General features: G+C 48.1%; 1 protein-coding gene across 2 annotated transcripts; it reads right to left on the reverse strand.

Moving 5' to 3' along the window:
• Positions 1 to 620: 620 nt before the first annotated feature.
• Kif18b (kinesin family member 18B) lies at positions 621 to 20,237 on the reverse strand. Of its 2 annotated transcripts, XM_011249243.1 has the most exons (17): positions 20,086 to 20,237; positions 19,571 to 19,816; positions 11,292 to 11,618; positions 10,646 to 10,803; positions 10,253 to 10,357; positions 9,918 to 10,028; positions 9,642 to 9,839; positions 9,353 to 9,529; positions 8,787 to 8,861; positions 8,553 to 8,653; positions 8,023 to 8,191; positions 7,457 to 7,572; positions 3,990 to 4,195; positions 3,216 to 3,741; positions 2,099 to 2,179; positions 1,599 to 1,684; positions 632 to 1,379 (listed from the first exon to the last, which is right to left on the reverse strand). In XM_011249243.1, the coding sequence occupies exons 3-17, from the start codon at positions 11,608 to 11,610 to the stop codon at positions 1,303 to 1,305; spliced, it is 2,505 nt and encodes an 834-aa protein (XP_011247545.1). In that variant the 5' UTR covers positions 11,611 to 11,618; positions 19,571 to 19,816; positions 20,086 to 20,237; the 3' UTR covers positions 632 to 1,302. The 2 variants fall into 2 exon arrangements, with proteins under 2 accessions (NP_932063.2, XP_011247545.1); NM_197959.2 differs by lacking the exon at positions 19,571 to 19,816 and having other exon boundaries at positions 621 to 1,379; positions 20,086 to 20,227.
• Positions 20,238 to 20,446: the final 209 nt, after the last annotated feature.

Raw genomic sequence — 20,446 nt, forward strand, 5'->3', positions numbered from 1 at the left:
TGGCTAGGATTCACTGGGAGCCTTACTTCAAATTTTGGTACTACCCAAAAGGCCATTCCTGACAGCACGATGAGCGACCCCTACGGTTATAGCATGAGCATCCAAATGAGATTTCTTTTAAATCTACCCGGGGTGCGGGGATCCTGAAATGAGGAAAATCTTTTGTGTGCAGACAACATTTATGCCATTGTGTGTGTGTGTGTGTGTGTGTGTGTGTGTGTGATCAGAGGACAACTGTGGAGTGAGCTCTGGGATTGAACTCAGGTTGTCAGGCCTGCAAAACCAGAGCCTTTACCTGCCTACCCATCTCCCAGGCCCAGGAAGAGGACAGTTACTGGAGTGAGGAGCCCAGCACAGTCCCAGACCAAAAGGCTGTAGGAGGCCAGGCAGGTGTTGTTTTCTGGATTTTTAGGATGCAAGCATGCTAAGCAAGCACCCTACCACTGGGCTACAGGCTAGGTGTTCCCTGATGATTCCTTTCACCTTAGATAGCAAAAGTTGGCTTCTAATTCCTGATCCTCTTGCTTCAGCTTCAACACGTGCTGAGCTCACAGGCGTGTGCCACCACACCCAGCTTCAGCTTCAAGTCTTCAAGGTAAGAAAGAAAAATCAGCACTAACTTTCCAGAGTGTAGAAGGAAGAAGACACCAAAGACAGAGATGTTTATTATTACAGCCAAAATATATATATATATATATATATATATATAGGCATACACCTATGTGTATACATATAAATACAATACATGTGAATGTGGAGAAGCCAAAGATGAGAAGGATGCCTAACTACCGACACAACCAGCTAGCATTTAGACCTAAGGCTCTATCCTCACAGTCCCCTCTCTCCTTACATTCTGAATGTATGCTGTGTTTAGCACCAGGAGAGCTAAGCCGGCATTTGTCAGCAACCCTCTTGTCCTCATCCACCTTCACTGTGCAGAGCCCTGTTGTCAGACATGAAGCTGAGGGGTAAAGGACAGAGCCCAAGAGTCCCCTGCTTCTGTGGAAGGCTTTGGGAATGAGAAACCCTGACAGGATCCTTTAATACAGCCACACGTTTAACACTCACAAAGGAATATGTATATACCAAGAAGCTGAGTGTGAAAGAGACTAATAAAGAAGGCAAATAGACAAGTGGTTGGGGAGGGGTGTTAACAGAGCTAAGGCATGGTGGTGTTAATTGCTCCAAGGTGAGGAAGGCAGGCTAGGGACTCTTGGCATTGGCAGCTGTAGACAAGAGAAGGCTATTGGCGAATCAGAACAATCGTGGATGCCAGGAGTCCCTCGTGGTCAGAACACCCAGTTAATAGGACTCTGTCACCCCAGTCAGTCCTTTAGGAGTCCTCTGGTCATCAAGGCAGTGGGGGCTCAAGGGTGGCTCTGCAGGTCAGTTAGACAGAGAGGGGTACAGAAAGACAAAGTGAGGCTCTGCCCACAACTCTCGCCTCTCGTCCCGTCCCCTCCTCCCTCTTGAGGGTCCCTGAAATGTTTCAAAGTATTCCAGGCCCTCCTTCCACCTGGGTCCCCACGCACCCTGCCCCACACCCCATTTTCGTCTGCCACCTCTGCCCAGTTATGCTTGTCTCCAGTTCCAGTCACCTGGGACAGTGAAGGGTCTGTTTGGCTTCTTCAAGGTGCTACTGTGGAGACGGGCAATACAGCTGCGGCCTCGGGAGACTGAGGGCCTGAAGGAAGGAAGGCAAAGAGAAAAGAAGGTGAGAAGGTTCCAGGCATGTTCTGGACCCAGGCGTGTGCTGAAAGGGTTAGCTAGGCACTAAACCTTGAGGGCAGAAGCTAAATGGCAGTTTTCAAAACCACGTGTGAATGGGAGGCACAAAGAGGGCAAGGCTTGTGGAATGAGGGACATTCAAGGGAGGGGAGGCGAAGGAAGGAAGGTTAACTGATGAACAAGGCCCCACATCATCTCCGGGAAAATCCTGTGATAAATAAACAGAGAAATTCCAGCACGAGAACGAAATACTGGCCCTTCTCACAATTTCTTGGCTGCTTTCTCCAAGGTGAAAGAAAACCAGTGGGGACCTGTTCTCAGTTGGTGCCCACTGCTCTAGTTAGAGCTTTCTCCCCACCACCAGCCTCACCTCATAGTACGCCTCTTCTTGCTGGCAGTGACTGCAGGAAGCGAAGGCTTGCGGCCCTTCGTGAATATGAAGACAGGTGCGCTGTGGGGGTGGGAGAGACAGGTCAGGAGGGAACCAGAAACGCTGCAGACCAGTCTCCTCTCTCCAGCCACCTCCAGCTTGCAGGCAGGAAAGTTGGACCAAATGACCGGAGGTTTCTTTCTGCTAAGAGGTGGTCTCCCTCCCTGCCTCTCTCAGCCCGGGCTGACAGCTGAGTGACAGCCCTGTTCCGGGAGAACGTCCAGATGTCAGTTTCCCGGGTGTCCTGGGAGCTGGAGTTCAAGCAATTTCACCCTTCCACCTGCCCAGCTCTGAGCTTGTTACCGAGAGTCGGCTCAGGGGGCATGGAAGGTGTGGGCTGTGGGTGGACAGCCTGCTGGCCTCTGCCTTACATCTTCAGGTCACTCTGCCACTTGTTCAGTCCTGAGCAGATAGCTGTTCCCTTCCCCCATCGTGTAGTCAGAGGGCAAAGGCTCTGTCTTTGCACTAGAAAATAATAAATTAAGTTTTCCTTTCATAGTGTCCTGCCTGACCCCTTTGGTTTTTTTCAGACAGGGTTTCACTGTGTAGCCCTGGCTGTCCTGGAACTCATTATATAGCCTAGGCTGGCCTTGACCTCACAGAGATCTGCCTGCTTCTGCCTCCTGAGTGCTGGAATTAATGGTATGTGCCACCATGTTGTCTTCCTTTCCTATTCTCCAACACTGGGATAGAGAGAAAAATCTGGAGTACAAGTAGATGAAATAGATACTTGTCTGCGGGACACAAACTCAGAGCAGGTCATGGAACCAAAGCAGAGCATAAGGAGAGATAGGGCTGGGCCTGTGAATCCCTGGTTTCCTGATGACCCTGCCTAAGTTACGGTCCTATTAGCTCCTCCTGAGCATGCCACAAACCAGCACAGAGTTGGAGGATGAGGCATAGGTACACGTTGCCTTACAACTGCATACTCTGCTTTCCTGGGCCTGGGCACAAGGCTGTCAAGTGACCAAGAGGAGGCAGATGGCAAATGTCTCCGCTCCAAGAGTCAGGCTACCTTCCATCTTCTGGCAGATGCGGGAGATACCTGGAGACTCACCTGGGGAGAAAGGGCTGGTCGGTACTGTTCAGCTCCGGGGAAACTTTTTCCCAGTCAACAAATTCCTGGAAGCTGGGTTTGGAGGGGGACTCCTCAGAGACATTGAAGGTGGTGTTGAGGTCCCGAGTGGGTAGGGCCAGAGGAGTGGAACAGTTCTGTAAGGCAGAAGGGCCCAGGGGTACCCGGCTTTTAATGACCGTGGCTGGGCAGACTCGGGAGGAGGGAGAGGGGGAAGAGGCCCTCTCTCTTTTGGGAGTTCTCGGCTCAGAGCACGGCTGGGCCTTAGGTAGAGAGCCCCTTCTTAGGCAGGGGAGGAAGGACTGGCGCTGGCGCTTCATCTCCAGATTCGGGGCTGGTAGGCTGCCTGGCTCTTCGGGGGTCAGCTTCCTTTTCTTCTCCTTGGTAGGCTTTTGGAATGTCTTATCTGAGGTGCAGTCAGGTGCGAGTGGGGCCCCCAGAGTGTGTGTGAGACCATTCAGTTGCTTTGCCATGGTCCTGGTCACTGGACCACAGTACCCTGAAGACTCTGGCCAGAGAGAAGGAAAATGCTGAGATGAGACTGGGGCTGGCCAGAGAGAAAGAGGGTGTATAGAACAGGGGGCAGATGGCAGAAGCACAAAGAGCCTCAACCCCTCCGTTCTCTTTGGCCCGTTTGGTTCTGTTTGGCCTGCCTTAGGCACCAGCCTCCCACCACAGCCTAAGCCAGCATGTGGGCCCAGTCCACACCTTGGCTGTAGGTGGGCCTTAGAGGTTGTACTAAGAAGTGACACTCACTAGACTCGGAACACAGCGCCTGAGCTAGTGGGTCCCCTCTGGCCAGAGCAGGAGACCTGGGGCTCTCAGCCCTGTGGTCAACGCTTTCCTCGAGCACTAGTTGCTGCAGGGTCTCAAACTCTGAGATCATGTCAGGAGTCAGGAGGTTGGCTGCCTGCAGCAGGGAGTATTGTCGCTGGGCCAGGCGGAGCACCTGGAGGGCCAACCTGGAACAGAGGATAGAGAATTTGCATATAACTTACTGAGAGCGAGGTTGACCAGGCAGGCATCTGTGTTGTACACTGTCCCATCACTCTAGATGTGACTGAGGGCACCTGGGCTCTCCTGCTAGCTCCCTTCTGCCTTGCCCCAGACTAGCTTACTTGCTTCACCCTCCTGCTAGCCATGGTCCTCTCTGGCATACCCTTAATGAAAGCCAACGCCCCCAACAGGCAATGGTGGGAGGTGTCACCTATTATACATGCCCCACAACAAAGCCAGTGACTTGGGAAATAGGGAAAGGGTGCCAAGCGACCTTGGACTTGGGAGGTCTGAATTCCTCCTCAGCTCTGCCCCTTGATATTGCTGTGGTCTTTTGGTCTCATGTGGCCCAGACTGGCCTTGAACGTGCTATATAGCTCAGGATGACACTCCAGATCTACCCTCTGGTCTCCCCCTCCCAAATGCTAGCAATACAGATGTGTGCACTCCTAGCTTAGTGCTGTGACTGAAGTTCATTTACCCTGAGGGGAAGATAAGAATTAAGAACCCAGATCCAGTCAGTGCTGCTCAGATCCCAGCTCAACACGCTCCCAGTGGCAAGATCCTGACTCACTGGTTAGCTCCGTCTCTACAGCTTAAAAATGGCTTAGTACAATCACTTCATAGGGCTGCCGGAAATATTAACTAAGGGTTTATTATTTATTTATTGGTTCTTTAAGACAGGGTTTCTCTGTGTAGCTCTGGCTGTCCTGGGACTAGTTCTGTAGACCAGGTTTGAGGCTGGCCTCAAACCCAGAGATCTGTCTGCCTCTGCTTCCTGAGTGCTGGGATTAAAGGTGTGCGCTACCCACATTGGCTTAATTGTTGGTTGAGACAGGTTCACCACATAACTCTGGCTGGTCTGGAACTCAGAGATCCTATCTAGCCTTCCGAGTTCTAGGACCAAAGGCATGTGCCATCATATCCTGCCTAAGCGACTTAAAGGCATGTGCCATCATATCCTGCCTAAGTGACTCACTTTACATGCAGAATATTTACAGAGTGCCCATCGCGCTAAGCTATTATTTCTGTAAAATGGTATCTACTTTGTTGGAATATGGGGAGATTAAATAAGACAGGCTATGTTGACTGTGGCTTTGAGATTAAAATGCGTTTCCTAGCAAATAGCAGGGATCCTGAAAATGTGTGTGGAAACCAACACACATCTCACAGGCGCCAGGGGACTATTTAAAGGAAACTCTGAGGGTAATGTGATTATTGATATTGTAAATTTAGATTCTCATAAAGAAAATTCCCTTCCTCTAAGGCACGCCTGTGATAAAAGAATAAACACAATTACCTTGGTACGGATTATTCACGGCAAATGATTTATCCTCAGGTAACCACCTGTCTGGACTCTCTGGACCCCATCACTGCTCTCGGTCAGTGTGCACTCAAGAAACACAAACTCATTTGGAAAAGCAGCCTCAAGGCCTTTGTGAAAGCAGGCAGGACATTAATTAAAGAGGACACAGCACAAACTCTGTATCTTTTGAGCCACTGTTTATGAGGAACATTTGAACTCTTTTGAAAAAGTGGGCATTGGGAGAAATAAGCAACCTGGCTATCAGACAACCCGGGACTGACTGTGTTTGCTATGCCCTGGATAAAGGGCACAGCTCCCTTTGTGGACATGGGCTTTCAAATTAGGTTCCCAACACACATACGCGAGAACAACTCTGCTTTGTCTGTCCTGTGTATTAGACCTCAGCATAAGATTTCATGTGACACCTTTAACCCCAGCATGGGAGACAGAGGCAGGTGGACCTCTGTGAGTGGAGGCCAGTGGAGTCTACATAGTGAGTTCCAGGACAGCCAGGACTATGTAGAGATACTCCAGTCTCCAAACAACAAAAACCGACCAACCAAACAAGATTTAAAGAAAAAAAGAAAAAAGAAAAAGAAAAAGAAAAAAAAAAAAAAAAAAAACAAGGGAAAAGAAAGATTTTGCAACTGAAAATTTAAAAAGTCTTGAAAAACCAATGAACTGGAAAAAAAAAACCTCAAATCTATTCAATGCCCTGGTGGTCCAAGTTCTAATCAAGTCAAAGAGAAATTACTTTATCTGGTTGTCAGAGCTTTTTCAAATGCAAAGGACACTAAGGCAGCCTATAACAGCTGATCTTTGGGACCCTGTGTCATATTTTATTAGTATTCCATTTCAAAGAACTTAGCGGGCATAAGAAGTGTGATTTTCAAATCATAGCCTGGATGGAAGTAACTTGTCAGAGGCCACAAAGCCACAGGCGGAGCCAAAATGGTGACCAAGTGTCCTCTCTCTTTATAATGGGGACACCAGGAAGCAAGACACTGAGTCACACATGGGAGCCAGCGGTTGGGAGGCCAGTGGGACATGCCACCCTTGTATCCCGGGCTCCTCAGGGTCCAGGGAGCTGGCAGCAGGAGACAGATAATGAGCCTTTGATTATTCAGGCCGCAGCATTTCTGCTGAGTCGGGAACAGACACTCCCCGACAAGAAATAAAATTAAGCAGGCCCTTCTGTCCAGAAGCTTTAAATACACTGCCTGGTGTGAACCGTGCTGGGGAGGGGGAGTGGGGCTGGCAGCAGCAATGCTAAATGGCCGGGGATTTGTGTACTGGGGGCCATGGGAAAACTAGGGAAAATCCTCTCTATGTGACCCAGAAGAAATGGTCCAAATCTTTTCTCCTTTGGCTTGGGGTCGAGGCTCTTATTTACTTCTGGGGAAAATTAGCCACAATGCATAGTAAAACCTGACTCTGGGTTACCTCTCTTCCATGTGGAGCCTGTCTCCTCCTGGCTGTGGACGGCAGTTCTGCCCATAGACTGAAAAGCCACCTGCCAGCCCCAGCAGCCTGTCCTAGCTGAGTGCTTGCTGTCTGTCTGGGGGCTGGGAAGGTTTGGGGGTGGGGGGGGGTGGTATTGCTTACTTTCCTTGCCTGTCTGATTGCTAGAAAACAGCATGGGGTAAAGTTGATGAAAGGGGAGTTAAAACAGGTAGTGGTACACTCTTAATCCCAGCACTCCAGAGGCAGAGGCAGGAGGATGTCTGAGTTTGAGGCCAGCCTGGTCTAGGACACCCAGGGCTACACAGAGAAACCCTGTCTCTAAAAGCCAAAAGAAAAGAGACTTGACTATCAATCAGCTAAGCACCAGAACTTTCATGACATTCTAAACATCAGCTGTCACCCCAGGAGGCTGCCCTGTCACTTCCCACCCTGGACTCATTGGAGATAAGACACCTACTGTTTGGAGTGGTCCGCATCCTGTTTCTGTGGTGAGTGTTGGCCCGTGCCTGGCTTTGCCTGTACACTTGGACTAGGGGACCCGGGCAGGTTCGGCTCTGGCTTCTGGGTTGGACACTACAGGAGGAGGAGGCATTAACAGAGCAGCCAGGATGAGCTCTTAAAACCCTTCCTTCCCCTGGGATGCTGACATGTCTCAGCAGACCAAGGGCCTTGCCACTAAGTCCAAAGACCTGGGTTCAATCCCTGGGACCCACGTGGTAGGAGGAGAGAACCAAGTCTCACAAATTATCCTCTGAGTTATCCATATGCATGGACACACACACAATAAACAAACAAACAAATGTTCAAAAATAAACAAATAAAATCCTTCCCTCCTTTCTCCCAGTCACTTTCAGGCAAGTAAGAACCTGACAGATTCAAGACACACATGTGAGCAGAGACGGGGAGCTGCCTTCCCTATATCCCACGAGCCCAAGTCTTTTTAAGGCTCAGGTTTCACACATAACCCACCCACCCCCTACACACACACACATATACACACACACACCCTCCCCAGAGTCCTGCCTGTTTGTCCTGGGGACACTGCTCCTGCTCTGAAGCACTTTCTTCCACAATCTCCTGTCCCTGGGCGTCTGATCCCAGGCTCTCCTCTTGAAGAGTTTCATTCTTTGCATGGCACTCTAGGGTAGAGGACTGGCTGGAGGGCCCAGGCTGTAACGAGGAGCTAGAAAGGCTAAGGAAGAGATGAATTTTGAGAGGATTAAGAGGGGGAGTAAACAAGGGGAAGCAGAATGTTTTGGTATCTGGGTGGCAGAGCCCCATCTGCCACACAGGAGTGACATGGGCACATTGGGAGTGGGAGCCCCGATGCTGACCTTCTCCTGATGAAGAGACACTGGTTTGTGTATTTGGGCTGGGATGTTAGTTGCCCATCTAGGTAACTTTTAGTTGTTGGGTCTGGTGAGGAACCCCTTGTTTAAGGAGTTAGAACATAGGCAAATATTCCTAGCTCACTAAGTGGCAAAAAAAAGAATGGGGCTCATTTCTTCTGCAGCTGACTTGAAGGGTGGTCAGGAAAGGGCAGCCAAACTTACCTTTGTGGAATGCTCAACGTGGGAGGCTGTGGAGAGCACTGCTGTTGCAGGGCCTGGGCTCCAGCCTCATACATCTGGAGTTTCTCCCTCAGGAAGGCTACCTGAAACAACAGTAGCTAGCTCAGTCTGCAGAGCTCCAGGTGACCACAAACACAGGGCACAGAACCCCAGCAGGACTCCAAACTTGTGTGTCTTGCTCCCAGCCCCAAGTCTGGTTCACAGGGGACGCCTCACCTCAGCCTGGAGCTGCTGGCAGATGGTGGCATATTGGCTAATGTGATGGTCCACGCTGATCACATTGCTCTTCAGCTGAGATGGAGACACAAAAGAGATTTGTTTACTCAAACAGCTACCCCCATGACAGGGATAGGAAAGCCCACTCATGTTACTGAGACTCCCTCTCCCAAGTCAGTAATGCGCCTGGGAGCCCTGAGTCCTGCCTCTGACTGGAACACTCTAGACAGGCAGAGGGCTGCTCTGTAGCAGCTCCAGGGAAGTGGAGTCCACTGCAGAGACAGGCAGGGTAGTCTAGAACTCCTCTGCCTTTGGAGGGGTCAGTGTACGTGGGTACCTATGCCACTTTTTGAACCTAGATAGGGCTTTGCTGCCTATAGCAAGTCTAGCCCATCCTCCCTCAGTCTAGCTGAAGTCTTCCTCAGGACAGAGTAACACTCAAAAAGACATTGGTGAGTACAGGGCAGTTCCTGTGCCTGGGGCACTAAACAGGAATCTAAAGAGGCTGTCTAGGGCTTGTCCCCCTCTCCTCTCAGGTTGGGGGCTCCCTCCCTACTGGCACACACCGTGAGTCTGATCTCCTTGGCACGGTCAGCATATTTGAGGGTGTTGTAAGTATCCTCGTAGGTCAGGCTGGAAGGGCTGATGGCAGCAATCATCACTGTGCGGCAGTTGCCCCCGATGGAGTCCTTGAGCAGGCGGGTCAGCTTGCTGTCTCGGTAGGGTACGTGAGACTTGCGGCCCTGGCGGCAGTAAGTGCGTAGCTGGGTTAGATTGCCCTGTCCTGGAGGGAAGGAACACAGGGTCCAGGTGCTCATTTTCTCTTCTTGGGGTGCTGGGCAAGCTCTGTGGTACCTTTGCATCAGCCAGGGCATTGAGGACATTAATGAGTGCTAACAGAGAGCGGTTGATGTTGGCACCCTCCCGCAGCCGCTCTCCTTTGGCATGGGTGCTGGATGCCCGCTCGGAGCCAGCCAGGTCAATCAAGCTCATCTTGGCTACTCGAAGGGCCTGGGTCAGTCCTGGAACCCGGTCCTGCTGCTTCACAAAGATCTGGGGAGCAGAGGGGAGGAGTGAGGGGTGGAGACATCAGAGCCCTCAAGTTTAGGCTGAACACATGCTGCTGCTCACCTGGAAAATGGCATGAGAGCGGGAGGATGTGGCGTTGGCATCCGTGGGGTGCTGTGTGCGGCTACAGTTGCCTCTTGTCAGCATCTCAAGTAACTGCTCGGCTGAGGCTGGCTACAGAAGATACCCAGGGAGGGGTTGTGTCTTACCACCAGGGCTTTTCTCCCGGTAGGAAGGCTGCTCTTCAGAGCCTGTCACACTCTAGCACCATTACTGCCACCACCACTGCCCCCCTGGCCTCCATCACCTCCATGGTATCCAGGAGATTCCCAAGCTACATTTGTGGGACCCCCAGAGGACCAATGGAATGGTGGCCACACCTGAGGCCCAGCAAATACCTGGTGGAAAGAAAGTCCCGGCACCACAACACCCTTATCTGGGTCCTCACGGATGGTGAGGGGTCCTTTGGGCTCCAGGAGGTCATGGATCTGCTCATTGTACACCTTAGGAAGAAGGACAAGAGGAAGAGACCTGAGGAAGATCATCTTTCCCGGGACAGCAACACAGAGAGCATCCACGGGGTGGGGAGGGCCAGACTCAGTACAACCAACGTTGAGCCACCAACCCTGCAGTGGTACTTTGTGATGATGACAAGAGCAGAAGGACAGGTTTCCTTTTCACCTGGTCTCTCACTGGGCTCTATCTGTTCCCTGGAGCCTTTTCCCCACCCCACCCCCTCCAGGTGTTCTGAGAATGAAGTGTGACATGGGCCAGAGCGGGAGCAGCCCTACCTCCAGGTAACTGATGAGCACCTCGAATTGCTTTTCTTCCTGGCGGGCTTCCAGACGCCTGTACAGTTCCATGGTGGTCAGGTACATGATGCCGGGCTCTCCCTCCCTCCCCAGCATAGTGTGTGTCTTCCCAGCCCCGGTGGCGCCATAGGCAAACACTATAAAGGACACAATGTGGAACGGGTGGCAGCAGGGCCAAATCTTTCTCCCCAAAGCGGTCCCAGAACATTTCCACCAAGCTCGGCCTTCCCAAGTCCCTTTCCCCTGCTGCCTGTGACCAGAGTCCCAAGGCTTCTGCCATTGGTACCGTTCAGTGCTCAAGTTTAGCCTGTGGGCTTCTGGTCAGTAGGATCTGCACTGGAGTTGAGAACTATTCCTTCCTTCCCTATGCTATGGCTGTCTTCTGATACAGGTCCACAGTTTGTGAATACACACACTCACACTCCCATACACACACACATGTGGTTTCATGGTCCACGTTTCTTTCTTCTAGAGTGTTGTAAGCACCACGAGTTCAAACTTGGTGTCTAACTGATTGGCTACTGTAGACTAGGACCCAGAGGAATTCAAGTGAATGAGTGGACCCCACCCCCAAAGCAGAGATATCAGAAGGCAAGCCAGAAACTACCCAGCAGGCAGTTCTCACCTGAGCAGTTGTAGCCCTGGAGAAAGCTGTCGAGGATGTTGTGTGTGGTGTGCTGGAACACATCCTCCTGAGTGGCCATCTCACCAAAGACACGGTCAAAGACAAATGTCAGGTCTTTGCCCTTCTTCTTGGGGCCATTGTGGGAACCACTCCATTTTAGGCCAGGAAATCCCCCATCACACTCCTCGGGGTCAAATACCAGCATCCGCTCGTCTACCACCTGAATCACAGGCCGCCGCTGACTCTCTAGCTCCTTAGGGGTGGGAGGCCTCACCCGCACGACCACCCGAACCACGCTGTCTTCCACAGCCATCACCATGGCAACACCTGTGCAGAGAGATGAGGACCACACCAACTCTAGTGTATGCTTCAGTATCAAATGGCCTTCCTTCCACCTTCCTAGTGGCCGACCTCCGCTCTATTATGTCCTCCATAGAGCAAGACATCGGTAGCAGAATCAATTATTAATACATATCTTTCTCACTTGAAATAGCACTTCTGTCATATTCAAATGGTTTTGCTTCCAAAGGTCTTTTACTGTACTCCCTATATTTTCCACTAAGCCATTTGGTTATAGGGCCAGTGAAACGGCTCAGCAGATAAAGTTGCTTATTGCCAAGCCTAATGACATAAGTCCAAATCTCCTGAAAGTTTTTGTCTGACCCAACACATGCTGTGTGGCATGGCCACCTTATGAGAAATAAAATGTAATAAGCAATGTATATATTCACACTCCTTCCATACTTTTCCTATCATTAAAACGCACTTTAGCCAGGCAGTGGTGGCACACACCTTTAATCCCAGCACTTGGGAGACAGAGGCAGGCAGATTTCTGAGTTTGAGGCCAGCCTGGTCTACAGAGTGAGTTCTAGGACAGCCAGGGCTATACAGAGAAACCCTGTCTGGAAAAAAAAAAAAAAAAAAAAAACCAGAAAAAACAAAAAAAAACCAAAAAACAAAAACAAAACAAAAAACAAAGAAAAAAAAACCAACGGACTTTAAATCTATTAGCAAGACTCCCTCACTGGACTTTTTCTTAACTTTGTTAGTTATTCTCAGGCATTTGCTGTGCTATTTGACTTTTTAAGAAATTTTATTGGCAATAGTCTGATTTTGAAAAACTATAATCCCAGTTACAGAAAAGGATGAAGCAGGAAGACCACGGGTTCAGAGCCTGCCTGGGCTACAGAGTTGGGTTCTGTCCCAGGTAAATAAGAACGTTGGAGCCGCCAGGCGTGGTAGCACACGCCTTTAATCCCAGTGCTCGGGAGGCAGAGGCAGGCGGATTTCTGAGTTGGAGGCCAGCCTGGTCTACAGAGTGAGTTCCAGGACAGCCAGGGCTACACAGAGGAACCCTGTCTCGAAAAAAAAAAAAAAAACACTTATACTAGTATAATTGAGGCCTTGGGTTTGATCCCCAGCAACACTAAATACATTTTTAAATACATAAGAAAAAATTGTCCTGGCTGGAGAGATGGCTCAGCGGTTAAGAGCACTGACTGCTCTTCTAGAGGTCCTGACTTCAATTCCCAGGAACCACATGGTGGCTCTTAACCATCTATAATGGGATCTGATGCTCTCTTCTGGTGTGTCTGAAGACAGCAACAATGTACTCACATATATAAAATAAACAAATCTCTTTTTAAAAAAATGTCCTTTTCCCTCAAAAATAACCCTGATATTAGTACAGCTGAAATGACACCAAATTTACATACTTATTAATTATTTGAGACTGCGTGTGGTGGTGACAGCTTTAATTCTAGCACTCAGAAGGCAGGGGAAGGAAGATGTCTGAGTTCCAGTACAGCTGAGGCTACCTAGCTAGACCTAGTCTCAAAAATCAAAACCTCCTAAGCAAACATTTTAGGCAAAAGTGTCGCTATTGATTATTTAAATACACTTTATATTGAAGATGTTTTCATCTTTTAAATAAAAAATTCCCAGATATGTAATTATAATATGTAATCTCAAATAATTTATTTTGTGTATGTACGTGTATGGATACCAGAAGAGGGCATCAGATGGTAGTTGCAAGTCCCCCTAGGTTGGTGTTGGGTATCAAATTCTGGTCCCCTGAGAAGACAGGAAATGTTTTCAATTGCTGATTCATCCCTCCAGCTGTAATTACTGTGACTAGGTTACTAAGCCATTTATTACTAAGTCATCTCGGCGGCCCATTCTATTATTTTAAATACAGTTGTTATTAGAAAGATCCAGAGCTTTTGTACCTTCCGATGTTTGTGTCTTCTCTCCCTGGGGTATATTACTGGCTATTACTGGGATTAAAGTCACCCTGGGGAAAACCTGCCTTAACTGTAATGAAACTTGTAACATTTTGTTTGTTTGCTTGAGACAGGGGCTCATGTAGCTCAGGCTAGCTACAAACTTGCTACATAGCAGTGGATGACCCTAAACTACTTCTGCTCCTCCTCTCACCTCCACCTCCCAAGCGCTAGGGTGAGCTTGCCACCGACCCAGGAAGGATAGATGACTGTTGTTAGTAATTTTCCGGTGGCTTTTAGTTCTTCATGTAGTGATTTTATTTGATGATACATTTTTTGAGATAGGGTCCCAAATTGCTCAAGCTGTTTTTTTTTTTTTTAAACTATGCAGCTGAGAGCAGCTGAGAGCAGCCTCGAAGTCTTGATCTTCCTGCCTCTACTTCCCAAGGGCTGGAATGACCTACTCTGGCTTACATTTAAATGGTCAAATATGTCTATTCTTTCCTTTTATGGCTTCTTTTTATTTTTTTAAGGAGTGTCTCATGTCATGAATGTGGACCCTGAACTCAGTATGTTCAAGGATGCTCTTGAACCCTCATCTTCAGCCTCTATTTCCCATATGCTGGAACTACAGATGTGTACCACCATGACCAGGTATTTTTTTTATGACTTCTATGTCATGTTTAAGATGACATTTTTTTTTTCTGGGCTGGGGAGGCAGAGGCAGGTTAGTCAAGCTCTGTGAGTTGGAAGACAGCCCGGTCTACATAGTAAGTTCCAGGACATCCAAGGATCTATGGTGAGAGAAGATCCTGCTTTAAAAAAAAAAAACAAAAAAAACGACATTTCTTCTCCAAAGCAACACATTTTTTTTTACTCTCCTGTCCAATACCTTCCTTTCTTACATTTTGTTCTTTATGGAGATAAAACTGTTATGAATAGTTTTAAAAATCTTTCTTTCCAGCTGGCAAGCAATTATTTCAAGATCATTTATTGAGGACAATTTCTTTCCCACCTATTTCAAACGCAAAACAATTTTTAGAGGCATGATCTTATCTGTGGGCCTCACTCCGCCGTTGCTGCTTCCCTGGCGCACCACTGTCGCCGCTCCTCTGTAATGTGTCTCCCTGTGCTCTTTCTCTGGGTCATTCTTGGACATCTGGCCTTGCATGCAAGTTTAGAATTCTCTGGTAAAACCCCATGAAGAAAATCCTACTAAGATTCTAATTTGGATTTTTTTTTTTTTTTTTTTTTTTTGGAGACAGGGTTTCTCTGTGTAGCCCTGGCTGTCCTGGAACTCACTTTGTAGACCAGGCTGGCCTCGGAACTCAGAAACCTGCCTGCCTCTGCCTCCCAAGTGCTGGGATTAAAGGCGCGTGCCGCCACGCCCAGCCACTTTGGATTATTTTAGTTTATAGGTTAGTATGAGGAGACTTCCTGACTTTATGATTCAGAAGCTCCTCACCTAGGACCTGCTGTCTCTTTCCATGCAGTCACTGGGAACTTTATAATCTTCAGGAAAATTTCATAATTTTCTTCTCATGAGTATAGTACATTCTTGATTAGGATTATTACTAGTTATTGCACAGTCTTTGTTATATTGTGAATAGAAACCTTTTGAAATTGCATTTTCAAAACCATAGTTTGCCAGATTATAGACAGGAAAGCTTTGACTATCTGGATGCATAACCTGCATCTGCCCAGAATGCCAAATGTTCTTATTAGTTCTAATAGACTGCCATTGATTCTCTTAGGCCTTTCAATTAAATGATAATATAGTTTGCAAATAATGACAGTTGCTTTCTATTTTCAGCTCTTCATTATTTGGTTGCCTAGCCTCCACTGCCCGGTAGGGATGTAGGGATGGGTGCTTGGTGAAATGATTACACTGTGTCTCTGTTGATGCACAGGGTAATACAACAGCTCCCTCAGAGTTAGCCTGGTAATAATTCCAGACGCTTCCAGCCTGTAGTCATTTGGTACTCCTTTTTTTTTTTTAAAGATTTATTTATTATTATTATTATTCATTAGTACACTGTAGCTGTCTTCAGATGCACCAGAAGAGGCCGTCAAATCTCATTATGGGTGGTTGTGAGCCACCATGTGGTTGCTGGGATTTGAACTCAGAACCTTCGGAAGAGCAGTCAATGCTCTTAAACGCTGAGCCATCTCGCCAGCCCTTGGTACTCCTTTTTATCTCGGTGCCTGTCTGTTCCTCCTTTGAGCAAGCTACCAAAGTTAGGGGTGGATTTTTTGGAATGTGTGCAGGAGTCAGTTCAGGCCAGCTCTAGGGACATATTAACATGGGGGAAGGAAGCTGCTCCTGAGGGATATAAACAGATGAATGCTCTCCCAATAAAGGCTATACCTGCTGATCAGCCATAATGAAGGTCACTCAGCAAAGGAAGTGGGCCTTCTGCTGAATATTCTGGCCAACAGCTTGGGGTTTCCTTGGGGAATGAGGCAGAAGTGAGCCATTTGAAACTCCTGTTCCTTCATGAACTCCCTCACATCTTCCCAGCACCAAACAAGGGAAAGAAACCAACCAACAATAATCCTTTTATGTGTGTATAATTCAGTTTTCATCCTGGCAATCAGATTGTCATGATAAACATATTAGTGAAGTGCTCATCCCATCAAGGTCTGTTCAAAGCAGCTCACACGCATCATCTCCTTTATCTCCACTGCAACCCCGCAAGATAGATAGTATTATTACACTCATTTTTCAGTGAGAAAATTGAGACAGAGAGGGTTAAGCAACTTGCCCAAGGTTCCAATACTAGTGAGTGATGGAGCGCCAGTTCCAACCCAGGCAGTCTGACCGCAGAGCCTGCTGTCCTGTCTGATAATGATATTATATAGTATGCTGCGATGGCCACATGACTTTAATAGTCCCTATGTTTATATATTGACTATGATCCCTTTTATGGAACTAGATCATATGTTTTGAAAGCACTTGCAGATATAGACTCTACCTCATTTTCAACACTCAAGAGTTCCCTTTTCTTGTTTTACACTCACACTCCCAGGAGACCTGCTTCTCTGTGGGAATGGAAAGACAGAGCAAGCTCAGGTCCACACTGGCTGCCTCCCCAGCAGTCCCTGAGGCTGGAGAGAGCTCTGGCTGAGAAGGAGCCACAGAGCAGCCTAACATTCTAAGCAGGAAATTAAAAAGGGCACTGGCAAGGAGTACGCATAACCTTTACAGCTCTCTTCTCCCGCCTCCTGAGGGCCAGGGAGGCCAGTCTGTTTGCCTAATGAGATGTTCTTTCTTCCCAAGACAGCGCTGGGGGCACCAGGTGCAGAATATAAGGCAGTGCTAGGCATGGGTGCCCCAAGGACGCCTGGGTCCTGGTCTGCATTCTGCCTCTGACTCATGGGGAGGTCTCTCCCTGAGCCACACAAGCCCATCAGTGTCATATCAGCTTCTCGCTTTGAGAGCCAGCGAGAGCAGCTACCAACCTGCTCCCACCCCAGGGGGATGGGGAGATTAATGAGAGAACGTTTGTCAAGTTTGCTTTGATCCTCGCTCGGAAAGAGCATTTCAGCCCAAAGTACAAGGGAGATGATTCTTTAATAAGATCTTCAGGGTTCGCAGGCAGCCACGCTCGAGTCCTGTTTCTAACCCTGGGCAGCTCATTAAAACCCAGAGGCTAGTACGCTGCTGAGCTGGGGCCAGGAAGCCAGGATCCAGATGTTTTAGGGGTGGTTTCTCTTGTCCACCCTTGTAGGGATGAGATCAACCTCTGAAGGCCCTGGAGGAGAATTTCTGAGGACTTGTGGGGATTCCCCCCTCTGCAGGCAATGAGAGCTAAGACAGAGGGGAAGGAAGGCGTTCATCTCTCCCGTGGTACTGCTACAGGGGCAGCGAAAGCCCCTTCACTAATTTTTAGCATTCCTCCCACACTTGTGTCTTGTCTCACACACTCACCCCAAGTATTTGGGGGCCTTTCTCGGCACGCAGCAGATGCTGACCGTACTTGTCCAATGAATGAATAAGGGCCAGAGAAGAACAGAGGCTTGACCCTAAAGCCTCTATAAATATCATAGCTAACATTTACAGAGTGCTTCACCGAGTGTATCTGCATGGTAAACACGCTATGCTAAATGCTTTCTTTTCTTTACAAATGGCTTCTTTTAGCTTTCCCAACAATCCCATTCTGTGAGAATTGGTGCACAAAGTCATGGAACAAAGATACCCCATCAAATAGATAGTAGGCAAGGCTAGAATCTAAGCTCGCACCGAGACACTACTCCATCCTTGCACTAGTTCTACCTGCAGGTCAATCTAGTAGGGTTTTTTTTGCCCAGCTTCTGGGCTTTGTACATCCCTCACCTTGGCATCCATAGAGCAGTGTGTTACAATAACTGCACCCTCCTGCACACAGCTTGCTTTTGAAGTAGAATATCTTACATAGGCTATGCTTTTTCTATCCAGTGCTGGGTGCTGCACATGTCCTAATGCTGAGCTATAATATAGTTGATGCCTTTCTTTTGTTTTTCCTTTTCTTTGATCTGGATATACAGCTCAGCTTGGCCTTGAGATCCTGGTGCCTCTGCTCTCTAAGTGCTGGGACTATACGCACACGCCACCACTATGTCTGCCTTGCTTATTCCCTCTTATAAGTTGTGATTTATTTTTCTTGTCTTACTGGCTAGGAATCCTAGAACAGGATCGGCTGGAAGCAGCGATAGTGAGTGTTCTCGCATCTTTACTCATTTACAGGGGAATGTTCTTTGTCATTTCATATTTTGTTAGCTTAATGGCATTTGTCTCCATCCCCAGGTTACCCTGACCCACACTCGCAGACACTGAGCCCTGGCAGTGCAGAGGACTGAACTTAGGACCTTGAACATGCTACTTTCTGGTTCCTGAGGTTTTAGATGAGGTTTTTACAAGCACACCTATAAAAAGGGTAGACTTGTAATTTTAATCGCGTTCAAAATAAAATCTAGACTCTTAAGATGGAAAGAAAAGGTTTGCTTTTCTAATTGACTGTAAATATCTGGGAATTGAGTGTTTGTTTGTTTGTTTTCATTTGTGTGAAGGTAAATTTTAAGCTAATTTAATCACCTCATTGACCTCACACCAACTAAAAATTTCTATAGCTTCTATTTTGGGAGGACCGTGGTGAGGGTGCTGAGAACTAAACTCAGGCCTCAGTGCATACCAGGGAAGCATTTGCCACTAGCTCACACCCCTAACCCCATGCCAGCTCTCTTTTAACTATAATTATGATCTATTTAACTGACTTCAGTGTATTTTTGTTTTAAATTCCCAAGTGTGAATTCAATTTTTCATTTGTATTTGTGTGTGTGTGTGTGTGTGTGTGTGTGTGTGTGTGGTGTTTTGAAAGAGTCTCAATACAACTGGCCTTAAACTCAGAGACTCTTCTCCTCTGCCTCTCTCTCAGGGGCTGGGATTATTTTACTATGCCTAGTTTGTATTTATAACTTAACTGTTTGTGGAGAGAGAATATAGTTTATACAATATTATGATAATTTCAGTTGCTGTGTCACTAGATAAGAGAAAAGCTTTGCAAATGTCTCTAATAATATGATGCTTCTATACTTTTTTTTAAAAAAAAGGTATTAGGGCTAGGTTTGATCTCTAGACCATGAGAGAAAAAAAGGTACAAATGGAGCGAAATTAGATAAAAACAAAGTAATGGAGAATGAGATGCCTTAAAATCCTGACTGGCAGAGGGCATGGTTCCATAATGAAATAGGCATGGAAGAAATAGGATAGGGACATTGAAGGAAGCGCTGTTAACAACAAAAAGCTCATCCACAAAAGTAAAATTATATATGTCCTCCCAAGTCAAGCTTAACTACACTCTGTGCCTCCGTTTCTCAACATGCAAATTGTAATATTTTTTAATTATCTGTCTCACCAGGTTTGTGTTAAGCTTGAATGGCATTCGGTTTTTAAGTGCCCAACAAATATTAGACACCGCTGGTAAAGTTATATGATACATCATTTCCCTATGATGCACTGAACCACCAAAACCAACACAAACCAGTATTTTAAGTTCTTTGGCACAAAACAGGCTCTACCTTGTACTTGTCACAGTAGCTCAAATGTCCAAGGCTAAAAGACTCGATCATCCTGGTACTAATAGAGGCCTGGTTTTCTTTCATGCTCGCCAGTGTTTAGGAGTGTCCCAGTAACCAAGCTGCCTCCCTCGGTACACACACAGCCGCGTAATCAGCTCTGACAAGAGGAGCGGAGTGGTTCTCCCATTCTCTCCTGCCGGGCGTCCCAGATCTCCAATTCTGACCTGTAGAAAGACCCAATTCCACCTCCCACACGAGGAGGGGTAGCTGCTACGGAGCCGGGTGCACCTTTCAAAGGACCGGGTATACATGAGAGGACTTAATATGGGCCCCGGACCGTGGGACGCAGAGATCACGATCGGCTGCATTCTCGGTGTAAAGGAAGTGCCCTCCTACTCGTCCCTGACCTGCCCAAACAAGTGCTGATTCGGGTTCCAGACAACTGCAGCGAGCCCGCGCAAACGACAGCTCTGCACCGAGCCCGCGGGGCCGCCCCACCGTCGACCAAAGCCTACCTCTCGTCGGTTCCCGGTGCTGGTGTCGGGGGTCGCTTACGCGTCCCTCCGCCTCGGACAGGAGCCCTCGGATTCAGGAGAGAGCTCCCCCACACCCGATTCCACCGAACCAACCTTCTTCCGGCGCGGCGCGTTCAAACTAGCCGGTCCGCTCATCCGCGCTTCTCATTGGTCACCGCCCGGCTCGCTGATTGGCTGTTTCCTAAGTAACAAAGACAGCCGGGGGTGCGCTTGCGCACTAGTTCTCTTGCGCGCCTTGGGTTTCTTTGGCCAAATCAAACCGGACGGAGCGGAATTGCCACCAGAATCGAGTCTCTAGCAGTGTAACCAGGGGGCCTGCCCCGTCTCTGTGGTCTGTGGG

Source organism: Mus musculus, chromosome 11, assembly GCF_000001635.26.
Source record: "Mus musculus strain C57BL/6J chromosome 11, GRCm38.p6 C57BL/6J".
Lineage (NCBI taxonomy): Eukaryota > Metazoa > Chordata > Mammalia > Rodentia > Muridae > Mus > Mus musculus.